Consider the following 14,303-nt stretch of genomic DNA (forward strand, 5'->3'; position numbering starts at 1 on the left):
TTGGGAGACATTGTTCACATGGTTATTAAAACAAAGCTTTTTGTCTAATAATATTCCCAAATCTTTACATTCTTGTTTTTTATCTAACATATTATCTTCTAATTGGTAATCAAATCGAATTGCTGATTGTGATCTACTAAACACCATTGAGAAACATTTCTTATTATTAAGATAAATACAATTTGCATAACACCATTCTGCTATATTATTGAGATCTATTTGGAGAAAATTAGCATCATACATATTTTCCACTACTCTGAAGATCTTCAGATCATCAGCAAAAAGGAGAAAATCAGAATACTGAATTTTAGTCTTAATGTCATTGATGAAAAGGCAAAACAACAAGGGACCACAATGGGATCCCTGAGGTACTCCTGATTTTACTGCATAAGGTTCAGAGATTATACCATTCAACCTCACTGATTGAAAACGACCTATCAAATAATTGCTTATCCAATCCAACATCCTACCACCTAACCCAATGGCATATAGTTTTTTAATCAATAAATCATGAGAGACCCGATCGAAGGCTTTAGAAAAGTCTGTATAGATAACATCAACCTGTGCAGATCTCTCAAGTGTTTTTGTTATGTAGTGCTGGTAATAAATTAGGTTGGATACTGTAGATCTAACATTTGTGAACCCATGCTGCTCTGGTATAATTAATGATCTACAAATATTAGTTAACACTTCGCTGACTAATCCATCCAAAAGTTTAGGAATAGCTGATTGTATACATATTCCTCGATAGTTGGATACATCCTCTTTCGAGCCACTTTTGAAAATGGGACGTATATAGCTCTGTTTCCATAAATCAGGAAATATACCACTAGCTAGGGATTTGTTGTATAAAAGAAAAAGTGGATATGATAATGAGTAAACACATTGTTTCAACAAGCATGAAGGAACTCCGTCTGGGCCACTAGATAATGTAGATTTCATCATACAAATGGCTTCAAAAACACTAGACAGTTCGAAAGCACAAATAGAGAGATTAATCGTATTAATCTAAAATCATTTATAAGGGAAGGATCTGATTCTACATAGACTGTCGAGAAAAATTCAGCAAAATAGTTAACTGTGCTATGGATATCTGTAGAAAGATGTGCATTAAATGTCATTGAGTTAGGTATATCATTTGAGTTTGTTTTGTCACTTACATACTTCCAAAAATATTTCGGATCATTATTTAGGTTTGACTCGATATTGTTTAAGTAAGCTTCATAGCAGACTTTCCTGAGATATTTACATTGAGATCTTAAATGAGTAAACAACATGTAATCCTCATTTGAAGGTTTGTATAATTTTAATGGAGCAAATATATCAATTGCTTTTTGTACGATTTCATAAAATATGTAAGTAGCTGCATTGACATCCAAATTTTCAAGAATATCAACCCAGTTAAATGTAGAAAGATAATCATTAATGCCTACAAAATTTGCATTTTTGAAATCATAGTAATAGTGACTCAATGGGATTGGCTTGTTACCAGTTTTGACACAAAATGATACTGCAGTATGATGAATGCTGTTTTGGAAAAGTAAGTCCGCTGCAGGTATAACTTCCACATCATTTATATGGAAGAAAACTAAGTCTAAATAAGTACTTCTACTACTACTATTCACTATATGATTCACTTGGTGAAAATGTAAAAAACCAAAGTCATTTGCAAGAATGTTTCCATTAGAATTCACAGGGCAAGTTGCTTTCAGGCCTAGATCATCATTATCCCAGGAGGTTTCAGGTAAGTTATAGTCACCACAAATGATGAACTTATGCTCTGGATGTTTATGACAAAGATCTTCCACAGACAGACAATGTGCAGGTTATTCACAATGAATACTGACTACATTGGTTTTTTTTATATTAAAAATGTCATTTGTCCCTGTCAAACAAACTCCGCAAACACATCCTCCGGGGTGAGAGTCAGAATAATAAAAATATTCCGGAAGGTGATATTACATGCCAAAATTCAGGTGAAAAACACCTTACCCCTTGACTCTCATGTGGACCTACGACTTTGTAGGACTTTGTCTGCAGGTGACACAATCGACATCCTACTGAATCAACTGCAGGTAGAGTTTATGACTAGTTGGAATAATTTTTTTTTGTTCGGGGTACGGTTCACTCCGTCTGAAATGACATGCCCGGTAATGGGGAGGGGCATGTACCTCAAAACCGATCCACCGGTGGTCGTCCCGACCAAATGAAATCAATTTCAACTTTACATATATAAGAAGTAACTTGCAACCGAATGGTTTTACTTCAGTTTTCTACGTGGCATTAGCTGGGTGAGTTGGTGTTTTTCTGTCAGGTATCTGCCTCACGTAGTTGTAGGTTATATCACCTTTACCAGCTATTCAACCCACGGTGAGTTTTAGTACATACCTTTAGCCCAATAAAGTTGCGATCTGTCTTCTTTGTTCTTACTGCCCTGGCTATCTTTGTCGCCATTCGCATTGGACTGATGCGTGAAAATACCCAAACAAGCTAGCAGCAGATGCACAACTCGGTGTTGATACTAAGTCTCCTCAAGAGCCTACCGTCATCTGTACCAAGCGGAGTGGCATCGTATAACTTTTTCAACACCTCAAACGGCAAAGTTGGTAACGTATCTGATATTGGAGAATTGAAAATGTCTCCTCCTGAAAAAAAGACACATATTCGTGCAAAAATTGCTTCAAAAATAAATTTGAGTTCGATATCTCATGATAAAAAAGATGAAAATCATTATTTGAAGCAGGGAAACAGATTCAGATTTATCAGATTTATCTGAAATTATTGAGAAATCAGTTCATTCTGAATTTATTGCATAATTTTGGTACAAGAGGATCAGTACCTAATTGATTTGAAAATTATTTATTGAACAGAAAATAATATATCTACTTCAAAATAAATTATTGAAATTGAACATATGATTAATATTTATAATGAACTACCAATAAGTTTTAATGTGTTTCTAAAAACCAGTTTTCTTCAAATTAAGACGTATTATATATTTTGTATTCAGAAATATCTCATTTATTTGAATTGAAGGGGTTATATTTTTAGGAGTGATTCATTTTTGGGAAAGAAAGTTTTTGGCTTTCTACTACTCCGTCTTGATACAAAAAAAGGGATGAGTTAGTGTTTGTCTGTGTCTGAAAGTTACTTCTTTGCATGATCTACACATCCATGTATAGAGTTACTTATTTTCAAATTGATTACTTCCTTCCTTTCTTTGGAAGATTCCCTCATTCCCCTTTTTTTTGTATCAAGACGGAGTAGTAGAAAGCCAAAAACTTTCTTTCCCAAAAATCTCATTTATATATACACATGTATGCGTATATATTAAATTTCCTCTTGAAGATGATCACTTGGTGTTCGAAACACGTGCCGAGGTGTTGAAAATGACGGTTTGGTGTCGGGAAAAAACTCCAGTAATATTCATGTATGTTTCTTGGGAAAATAAATGATTTATTGAAAAAAAATTACGAGGAACCTGCAATAACCAAACAACAAGGCACCAAAAAAAAACAAAAAAATACTAAATCTTTTTTCATTACATAACTTAAAATCGTGTACTTTTATTCAACTGGTAAAAAATAACCAACACATGCAAATCTGATTTTCAAAATAAATGTTGGCCAACACAATCATTCAACAAGATATTCAAGTAATCAGAAAGTAATGAAAATGGAAACAAGTGGGCAAAATTATTCGGTACTGCACTACCAAACACTTCAAACATTTTATTAAACAGAAATTTTTAATTAATCTGAGAAATTATTAGTTAATTAACAGAGTGCTTATGTTTCCTGATAGGTATTTTTAAATGATTGTATCCATAAACAAATACTTCAAGAATTAATCCTTTTTTTTTTGGCCAACAGACAATCAATGCATATTTGAGCAACATTTTTTTCGATTTCAGTTTCCTTTCTGGGAGTTCAGTACCTTTTATCTGTCCTCAGTTATGTTATCGTTTCAAATTACTTTTTCGCTAATATAATGTATGTATGTTTCTTGGAAAATAAATTGATTACTACTGTCATAGTTACCTTCACCATCATCGGTAACGCCCAGAACAAGTCTCAAAAGGTAGAGGGCTTTCTTCATGTCCTTCAGCAGCACCTCAGCATACCCCGGTAGTCTCAAGAAGAGCCCGAACGCAGTCAAAGAGTGAGGGGGTACATGCGATATAACAACTGAAGATTTCGACTGCGAATGGCCCGCTCCCATGTCTTCTAGAATGTCCTCATATATGTCGTCACAATCTACAAGTGAAATATGTGAAAACAATAGTTTTTTCTTTCTGTTCTTTTTTCTAAATCAAATAGAAATTTACTTAGGAACAAGTTTCAGATAGATAGATGGATATAGAGTCCAAAACGTTGATAGATTTCTCTACAAATTTCTACTGATCATATCCCAAAGCTTTCGATTGTTTGAACCACACAGTTCTTCTACAAAAGCTGGAATCATACGGCATACGTGGCCCTGAGCTAAAATGGCTTAAATCTTATATATCAGGTAGAAAACAAATTATGTTAATTAACAAGAAAGGAATCAAAGCTGGATCAGACTTAAAATCAATTGATACTGAGGTGCCACAAGGTAGTACAATTGGCCCAATGATGTTTATCATTTTTCTAATAACCTGGAGGAGATTTGTGGGGAAAATTGCAAAATCACTAATTATGCGGATGACACAAACTTGCTGGTCAATGCAGTAGACTATCCTGGTCTGATATCCATAACTGAAGAAAGCCTCTGTAAGGCAGATGAGTGGTTCAGGAGAAACAAACTTATATTGAATGAACATAAGGCCAAAACTGTAATGTTCAAAACAAACCATGCAGGATTTGACTTACCTCAAGAAACTCGCCTGACGAATATTTCACTCAAAATAGAAAATGAGTGCAGATTCTTAGGACTGCACATAGACCAGCACACTGAGTTTCAACAGTCATATTAAAAATGTTTGACAAAAGTTGAACTCAGAGTTGTATTCAATGGGAGTTGTTGATCAGTATGTTGACACAGATGTAATCCGAATGGTCTATCATTCAAATTTTGAATCTGTTTGTAGGTATGGGATCATTTTTTATGGAGGTAGTAGAAATGCAGAGCAAATTTTCATTGTACAAAAAAGAGCCTTGAGAACCATGCTGAATCTAAACTCAAGAGAATCATGTAGAGGCAAAATTCAGTAGTCTTAAAATACTCACACTTACAGGAGTCTATATACAGGAACTCTTGTTATTCATTTTTAGAAACAAACATCTTTTTGAAAATAGTCTACCACAAAATGTATATAACACTAGAAATTTTGACTATGTATACCCAAAACATAGACTAATTGTTACAGAAAGGAGCCCGTTCTATCAAAGCATAAAAATGTTTAACAAACTCCCCACCAGAATTAAAGAAATGAATAAACTTGGCGAATTCAAAGAGAGAATTCATAGGATTCTACTGAATATAGAACCCTATACTACTGCTGAATACCTCAGCCATACTGTCTGACATATTCTATCTTACTGGTCACGTTATTTCTGTTTTTGTATCTTTTTGCGATTATTCTTCAGAAATAAAGATATTTATTATTATTAATCAATCATCTCAAAATACCTTCCACTTTGATCCATTCCGAATCGGACTGGTCCGAAGATTTCTCCTGCGGCGTTGGACGTACAGCTTCCGGATAGACAGTGGGTAGGTGTTGAGCGAGCAGGGCTAGGCCTCCCATAGAGCTGAATACTTGTAAGGCACTACAGATTGGTGGTTGTTGTTGGAACATCGATGAATTTATATCACTACTCGATTTATCTTCATTATCTGTCAAAAAAAATAACAAATTTATAGTGATAATAATATCTCTTCATTTCAAAATATTATTATTATTATTATATTCCTACATAAAAAATAAATACTTTTAAAAAAATCACATTTACTCCATAATTTGTAATTTTGATAACCATAAAAAATATGTTGGGGCACTTTTTTTTGATCTATCGAAAGCATTTGATGTCATTGATTTGAATATAATTCTAAGCAAGTTGCATTCCCTTGGCTTCAGGGGTAATTTTCTCCTGTGGTTAAAATCGTATTTAACATTCAGAAGAATACATGTGAAAGTAGAAGAAAAGCAGTCTTTGTCATATAATATGGATTTAGGTGTTCCGCAAGGATCCATTTTGGGCCCACTAATTTTTTATTGTATGTAAATGATATGCCAAACCATATTAGTACAGATTCTGTAGTCTTATATGCTGACGACTCGACACTTGCCACTGATGCAAATAGTCCTGAGGAACTCCAGGACAAACTCAACAAATTATCTGTAGAATTTACAAGCTGGTGTCGCAGGAATTCTTTAATTGTAAATTCGAAGAAAACTGTTTTGTTGCAGTTCCATTACAGAAACCAGAGAAAAATAAAAATTCACAGGTCAAAGTCAATAATGATCTCATCAACTCATCAGAAAAAACTAAATTTCTTGGCATATGCATAGATAGTGATATGTCATTTCAATCTAGCATTAATCAAGTGAATAATAAACTTAACAGCGCATACTATGCCCTAAGACAGTTAACTTCAATTTTTAATAAATCTCAGCGGTTAAATGTTTATTATGCCATATTCTATCCTCATATTTCCAACAATATAGCAGTGTGGGGCTGTTCTTCTGATATAAACAGAATTTTTGTCTCCCAAAAAAAGTTATTCGTTTGATATTCAATCTTGCCTATAGAGATTCGTGCAAACAAATTTTTATTGAAAATAGAATCATGTGTTTACCTTGTATATATATTTATAAATGCGTTTGTTTGTTTATGAAGAAATATGACACGCACCTTCAAAACTCAGATTTTCATACCTATCCTACTAGACAAAAGAATAAAATCAGACTAAAAAAGCACTCGACTGCATTTTTCGAAAATTGCCCTTCCTATGCAGGGACAAAATTTTATAACAAACTTCCGGTTGAGGTACGGACGGAAGAAACCCCAGGTATTTTCAAAGCAAAACTGAAAGAGTTTTTGATTTCCAGATGTTTCTACAGTGTCGTCGAATATGTGAACAGAAGTGATTGAAATGCTCATATGTGTATTGCTTATGTGTATTGTTTAAGCATTTTAAAAGTTTTAAAAGTTTGTTCAAAATTTTAAATCAAAAATTTTTATGTTTATTGTTTCGTCATATCTGTATTTTGAAGTTTATTTATCTATATTTTTCACTGACTTGTCCTATATCACATTGTGATCCTAAAGGAATTAATAAAGTTATTATTATTATTATTATTATAGCAAATTTGAAAAGTAAAAGATTTGCATACTTTTGTGATTTTCACAATTTGTATTCATTTGAAAAAAGTATGTATGAAGAACAGAATTATATCACTAGATAGCCAAAATCAGCACAATTTTCCAACAAAATGCCTGGATCAGTGTGTTCACATTCACCTAACTACCGGAATCAAGTTGAAAGTTATTGAGTGATTACAAGATCGGATTCAGTAGACTTTCGACTCATAAAACCATTACGAAATGAAATTAAAACCTCTTTAACTGAACAATACATGAGATTATAAGTATAACTTCGCAAGGTTTGGTGATCCATATAATATTTTCAAGTGCTTATTAGTTGGAAAAGGGATCAAAAATTCAGTTTTTGCTTCATCAGGGCTCTATAATAAAATAATTTCATAAGAAAACAGTATAAATGCAAAATGTATTAACAAAAAATAATTTTCAGAGTAATATCAACATTATAAGGAATTTGAAAACAAGAGCACTTGCCATTTCCAATTATGAATTCCATAACAAAAATCTCCAAAATTCCATTTGTAGAAAATGTATCTGATAAACTTAGAATGCTATTCAGTACCGAACAAATTAAAGTGGCCTTTTCAAATGAAAATACAGCTGGAAAGAATTTTTTCTCAAAACAAAAAACAAAACACCACAAGAAATACAATCCAATATAGTGTACAAATTGAACTGTGGAAGCTGCCACAAATGATATGTTGGCCAAATCGGACGGTATCTTAAAATACGAGTTTCAGAACACATGAGAGACTCTAAGAAACTGAATATAAAAAACCCCACAGCTCTTATTGAATATGAAAAAGACTTTTGAGCAAAATGAAACATAATGTCAAATGCGATAGTGTCAACACTAGAAGAGATGTCAATGGCTTTAATACTGCATATTTCAATTGGATAAGTAAAGTACCTCAATAATTTACCCATTTTTCATTCTTTTTCTTTCCGCCATTGTTTCATGTCTTGTTGCAATGTTTTTTTATATGTATCTAATATGTCTGAAGGTTTTTAAAATAGTAATATTATCCACACGAAAAAACTACTTTTAGGTGAGTAATCAATCAATCAATATACTCTCAAGACTCTTGTGGACAAAGCATGGTTTACATGTACAATACAATAGTATATGCCTATTAATTTGTCAGTGATTTATATAAAATGTTTTCCAACCAACCTTTTTTCAGATAGTTTATTTTGCTGTTCATATATATCGATTAGTGAAGTAGCGAAATAAAATTGAGTTTTTGTTATACCAAGTGTCATTTATCCAAGGACCCCCCTCAGAAACCTGAAGATACTCACTTTTACACTGGTATATTTTAAGATGTACATAAGGCCAATCAACAGTAGCTCCTTTGGACTCAATCAGTCTCAGGAGTTGCCCCAAATTAACGGTCAGCGGCAGTGGTTGATCTGAAAACGTCTCGCACTTGATGACGCGCCCTTCGATAGCGTCACTAGTGGCCGGCGACTCGGCCGTATACCTCTTCTTCTTCGATTGAGGCGTAGAGGAGGAGGCTGCTGCATACAGCTGGTTCTTAGCGTCCTTGACTCGTTTGTCCTTGGCCGCAACGGCGGCGTCGATGCTTATCTCCTGCTCCTCGGCGACGAACCACGACTTGAAGATGTCTTTTTTCGCGATCGTATTTGACTTCTTGTTGAGCACGGACTCGGACTTGAAGGACGTGTTGAAGAAGATGTGCTGCTCGAGGATCTCCAGGAGGGTCGTATTCGTGCTGAGGCTCAGCATGGCGCGGTTGTAGGTCTGCTTGAAAGCAGGGTGAGCGGGAACGTACGATTGTGCGAGCCTCGAACTTTTGTACAGGGTTTCGTCGGCTTCGATGCTGACCGGGATCTTTTCGTTTTCTAGCAACAGCTGCAGTATCAATCGACGCATGAATCCCGATATGCCGTTGGACTGCAAGTAAATTACGTCGCACAGCACTTTCGCTAACCTAAAAAAAAGCATTGATGATAATTTTCTCATTAGTCAGTGGGCTATAATTGAAGACTGTGTAATAACTGCCATTGCGATAGTTAACGAAAAATATAATTTCATTCATAAAGATCGGGGTCGGTCACTCGGTTTTTCGGTATCAATACTTTTTCAACAGAGTAAGCGTTGAATTTAAGTTATGATTGTTGAACCTTGACGGCATCATTATGTTTCTTTCGGTCAGACTAAACAAACGTATCCTGTTGATAAGTTATGATACTAGGAACGCAAAATAATGCAAGCCATGAGTTTGCATTTTAGCTTCGTGGACAGGAAGTTCGGCCATATCTGAATAGGTGGGTCCGAAAATTTATTAAAATAAAAACTAACCAATGACTTCAATGAAAAGAAGATTTAAGTTTTGAGTAGGAAGGGTTATGGAAAAATTCGAGAATATTAAACAAAGATCAGACCAATCAGCGAACGGTAAAAGGAAGGAGTGTTAGGGAGAGTTTTTCGGACTTGGGAATACGAAGGAGTCGGTCAATTGGGACGGTGACGATCGGACGACTGAAGGAGTCGGTCAATTGGGACGGTGGCGACAGGACGACTGAGGAAGTCGATTAAAAGGGATTTTGCGACAGGGCAGTTACGAAAAGATTCTTATGCGATCGAGAGTTAATTTGGGAGAGTCACAAAAGGGAGTTGCGAAAGTCAGTTGCGGAAGAGGGTTGCGAAAGGGGGACTTTCCAAAAAAGAGTTTAGCGAGAGTGGAATTCCGGTAAATTGTGGGTAGTGAGTTATTTGTGGTGTTGCGTTTGGTGGTACTTACAACGATTGTGTATTTTACACGGATACCGGACCAGAGAGGGAGAACAGAACCCAGTATAGTATCGTGAGTCAATTTGGATTTTTTTTACTAACCCCCATGTCGGTATAGAGAGAGGATGTCATTTAAATTTAGTAATAATTGTTTTGTTGTTGCGTCTTGGGGACGATATAAGAAGGGCAATTAATTACACTACACCCCTTTCATATGTGTAAATATCTGCAAATAGTACGCACGGGTTTGAAGTCAGGCAATTTCAAATAATCAATTCAGAATTTCCACAAAGCTTGAGTAGAGTAATTTAGGTTTTCGCGTATGTTGGAATTCTACCTTATGAGAGAATGTATAACATTTCACAAGTCGATAAAGAGAGAATTTTTGTTTGACAATCAGCTATTTGGGACGTGCTTTCTTGTAAAATTTTGATTGTACTTTTCGAACATTTTTTCTTATTGATTTGTTGGACTTTCATGTTATATTTTAACACAGTTATTTCTTTTGTAATATAAGCCTAATCTGAAGCTTCTTGTTTTAATGGCTCACTACTTGAGTAAGTCCCGCACCATTTCAGGATAGTTGAAAGGCCTTTAGCCTTAAGTATTAGTCTCCTGCCTCGTTCTGGAGTGGAACTTAGAAGGAAAACCATCTCAAAAAGGTACACGGTGTAGTTAGGTTTCCAAAAGACCCGCCCTCGTGCGTTCGGCACGAACTCTACAGCTTTTTCGGACCTGCCTTAATATTAAAAATTTGATGCGGATTTGCATCTGGTGATAGCCGCTGCTAAATTAATAATAATAGATAAAACCATATATGAATAGAATACACATATATGGTCGGGTATTACAACTGCCAGTAAACAAATCTAAAGAAATGAACTTTAAATGTTGAAGCTCGTCTCGGATATACCTACACAGTAGGTTTAATGGACTGACGCCTATCAGAAAACAACTACTCCCGTGGCTAATACCACGAAAGGCGTTGGATTATATCCGACAGGCGTCAGTGCAGAAATCTTCACAGAAAATTTCCTGCATATGCAATTGGCAATACAACTGGAATCGGGCAAAATTCGGATATGCAGTTGGTTAATACCTCATCCACTAGATGGGGTGACATTTTTGTTGTTTGCTCCAACTTAAGACGAGGAATGAAATACTCTGAAAAAATTTCGATTTTCAATTATGGAATATCATTGACTTTAGGTCGATGATGGTCACTATCTTGCACTGACGAGTGGCTAAGGAGCCCGAAACCAGTCTGCAAGTGTGCCCGTCCAAAATTGAAGGTCGACTCTTTCAAGCAACTCGTGTTTCGCTATACAATAGCTTCTTTGGCCGTGTCTATTCCCTAAAAGAGCAGCAAATAAAATAGGATTTCAAAAGTGGCCATTTTCACAAATTCACCGAAAACGTTCGCTATTGATGGCTGTCAAACAAATACTAAACAACGCGGCTTCTTCAAACTTGGAACGTATGCTTTATAGATTGTGTACTTTCTAATACAGTGATATCTTTCAAACAACTACCGCCACCTCTAGGCCAGGCCGGGTACTTCAGGAACCACCCTCGTATTTTGTCATGGGTTTGAAACCCGTAAATAAATAAATAAATAAATTACTCACCTCGTTTGGTTGGTGGCATGACAAAGGCAACATTTCGATAGAAACTTAACGCAAACTTCCTCCAACTGGACATGAGCTTCGGTCTGGAGAGTTGACGTCTTCATAGGAGGCTTCTTACAAAGTAACTGGAGCAAGTTCAGCCAAAACGAAGATCCATCTTCTGAACCCAACCAATCGCGCATCAGCTTCTCATCGCAGACGTCGGTGAAGAACTTCAAAATGCTGGAAATGTTTTCCAGCTTTGACATCGGCACTGATGATTTGTTCTCCGAGCGGCAAAACTCCAAAATGGCGGTATTCAACAATTTCGGCAAACCCGAATCCAGAAGCTGCTGCACCGCTGACGGAGATCTACTGACGAGTGCTATACTTTCCAGCTGCTCGCTGGTCAGGCTCAAACTGGACAGGTCTCCGATCACGAGGCGACCATACCACTCGGAATTGATCTCGAAGCCCTGCTTGGAATCGTCTGTCATGCTTTCCGAATCTTTTCTGTCGTCGCTTATGGAAGCTTGTGGTCCGGTTCCCACGTTGGGAACGAGAACGCCGATCTTTTGGAGAAGCAACGGGAAAAACTCTGGACGGATGTAACACAACGAACACATCAACGAATCCAGAGAATATCTGAGGCTGATGCTGCACTCTGTCTCCATTTTTAGATTGAAGATAGCATTGAATATGTCAACTGTCACCAAAGATTTCAGATCATACTGGACTTGGGATTGTTTCGCAGACCACAGTATCGACGCTATGCTAGATATATATGCTGGATTACAGCCATCTGTGCTGTTCGTCAAAATGGCACGGTTTGCATTAGTTTCCAGCCATTCCAAGATTATTTTGACCCTGTACGGTGTATGTTGGTCCTAGAAGAGTTTGCAAGGTTAGCACTGTAGTATTGAAAGTATTTATTTGATGTAAAAAAGATACAATTTGTTTAATAATCATTAATTTAAATACAGAGACAATTTTACTCAACTATAGTGACCTTTGGAATATTTTCCAGACTCACCTGGTGGTCGCAAATCTTGTACAGCAACTCGCAGGCCGACTGATATCCAGAAACGTTAATGGACCTCTCTTGCCAGTTGTCAACCGCCATCATAGGCTCAGTAACTCCAGATCGACTATCCAGCAACACCCCAATAGCCGATAATCCATTTTCCGGGCTATGCAACGTCAATTCTCTCAAAACGTTCTCCAGGCAAGGCAAGTAACTGGTCAAAATGTGGGACGAAGCGAGAAGCAACCCGCAGCATGTCGTCAAAAGTTCCGGCACATTGGAAGCGCCATCCACGACCTGCCGACGAACGTCCGGATCGGTCACCACCGTGAAGCAGTGATTGAGGAGTCGGAGCCAGCCTAGGCTGTGCCTGCAATGTGAATCGTCGTCGTTTTCAGAGGATTGGGTGAGGCTACCGCCGAAAGCATAAGTGCCCATCACGCGAATCTGAAGAAGACCGATGTTATTGGCATCCCGGGGCTTGTATAGGCGGATTAAGATGCAGTTGACCACCCTGGGGGACGGGAGTTGCAAGCGGATGTAGGTTAGGCCGCTGGTGGGAAGAGGCAGGCATACGGGAGCCAGTCTAGATATACCGTGAGCTGAAACCTGAAAAAAATAACATACTAGATCAGAGGTGTCAAACTCAATTTTGCAGAGGGCCATATATTAAATTCAGAATGTGTAGGTGAGCCAGATTCAAATTAACAAAATGTACTGAATTATAATAACATTTCATTTTTTTAATTTTATAGTATATAATATACGGTTGTTATAAATCATACTAAAGTTATAAAAGAGGGTGATTATTTTGAGCTCAAGGATCCAGATACCTGACTTGTCTTGTTGTTGACAAGCTCATTGATGTCAGGTATCATATTCGTTGTAATTATTTCAAGAATTGATTGGAGATATTCATTTGTAAGTCTTGTGCGATGCTTGTTCTCAACACAACAATTATAGATATCGCACGCGCACGACTTAAACAAATGCACAATACCTTCACAATCACTACTTCGCAGAATCCTTCTCCGACTGTTTCGCTCCAATTACTTGACTCAACAGACTCACGTCACGCCGACGCACTCCTTTTATATCAATAAGAAAGGTTCTAGCTTTGTATATAGACTAACCTAGTAGGATAATCTTATGGAAACTATATTTGACAGAAAAGGAGACTGTCACTAGATGGCGTTACTGAAAAAGGAGACTCGTGTTTGAATTTCATCTCCCCGCCATCAATAGAGTCGAAAATTGCTTGTCATGAAGATTTTTGCCTAGAGCATCATAGGCAGATCCGCATTAGGGTCATTGTTTAGGAGTTTACCATATTCATGCAACATTGTATAAGATGGGATCAGGTAGAATATTGAGATGTACTGGATTAACAACTAGATAATGTCCTTTGTGTTGAATTATAATTAGAGAATTAGAATAATTGAGAATTTGGAAATAGTGGCATTTGCTATCAATATTCCATTTGGGATACATTTGTAAATAGTAAGTATTCTGCCAGTTTCAATTAAAGTCAAACTTATTTTTTTTAAACATCGAAAACATCTTATTAAAAAAAAGAGTTAAATGATTTTTTCAGTTGTAATTTG

The 14,303-nt window shown here is 36.5% G+C and overlaps 1 protein-coding gene across 1 annotated transcript in view; it reads right to left on the minus strand.

Annotated features, from left to right (window-relative positions):
- Bruce (BIR repeat containing ubiquitin-conjugating enzyme) overlaps positions 1–14,303 on the minus strand; it is an 86,417-nt gene that overhangs the window by 10,847 nt on the left and 61,267 nt on the right. Inside the window, 7 exon segments of the mRNA XM_074179653.1 lie at positions 2,389–2,511; positions 2,514–2,645; positions 4,041–4,256; positions 5,614–5,820; positions 8,613–9,265; positions 11,697–12,562; positions 12,709–13,308. Of these exon segments, the coding sequence (XP_074035754.1) occupies positions 2,389–2,511; positions 2,514–2,645; positions 4,041–4,256; positions 5,614–5,820; positions 8,613–9,265; positions 11,697–12,562; positions 12,709–13,308 (2,797 nt within the window).

Source organism: Leptinotarsa decemlineata, unplaced genomic scaffold (assembly GCF_025532065.1).
Source record: "Leptinotarsa decemlineata unplaced genomic scaffold, Ldec_3_MD MMD2_tig00026282_RagTag_RagTag, whole genome shotgun sequence".
Classification (NCBI taxonomy): Eukaryota; Metazoa; Arthropoda; class Insecta; order Coleoptera; family Chrysomelidae; genus Leptinotarsa; species Leptinotarsa decemlineata.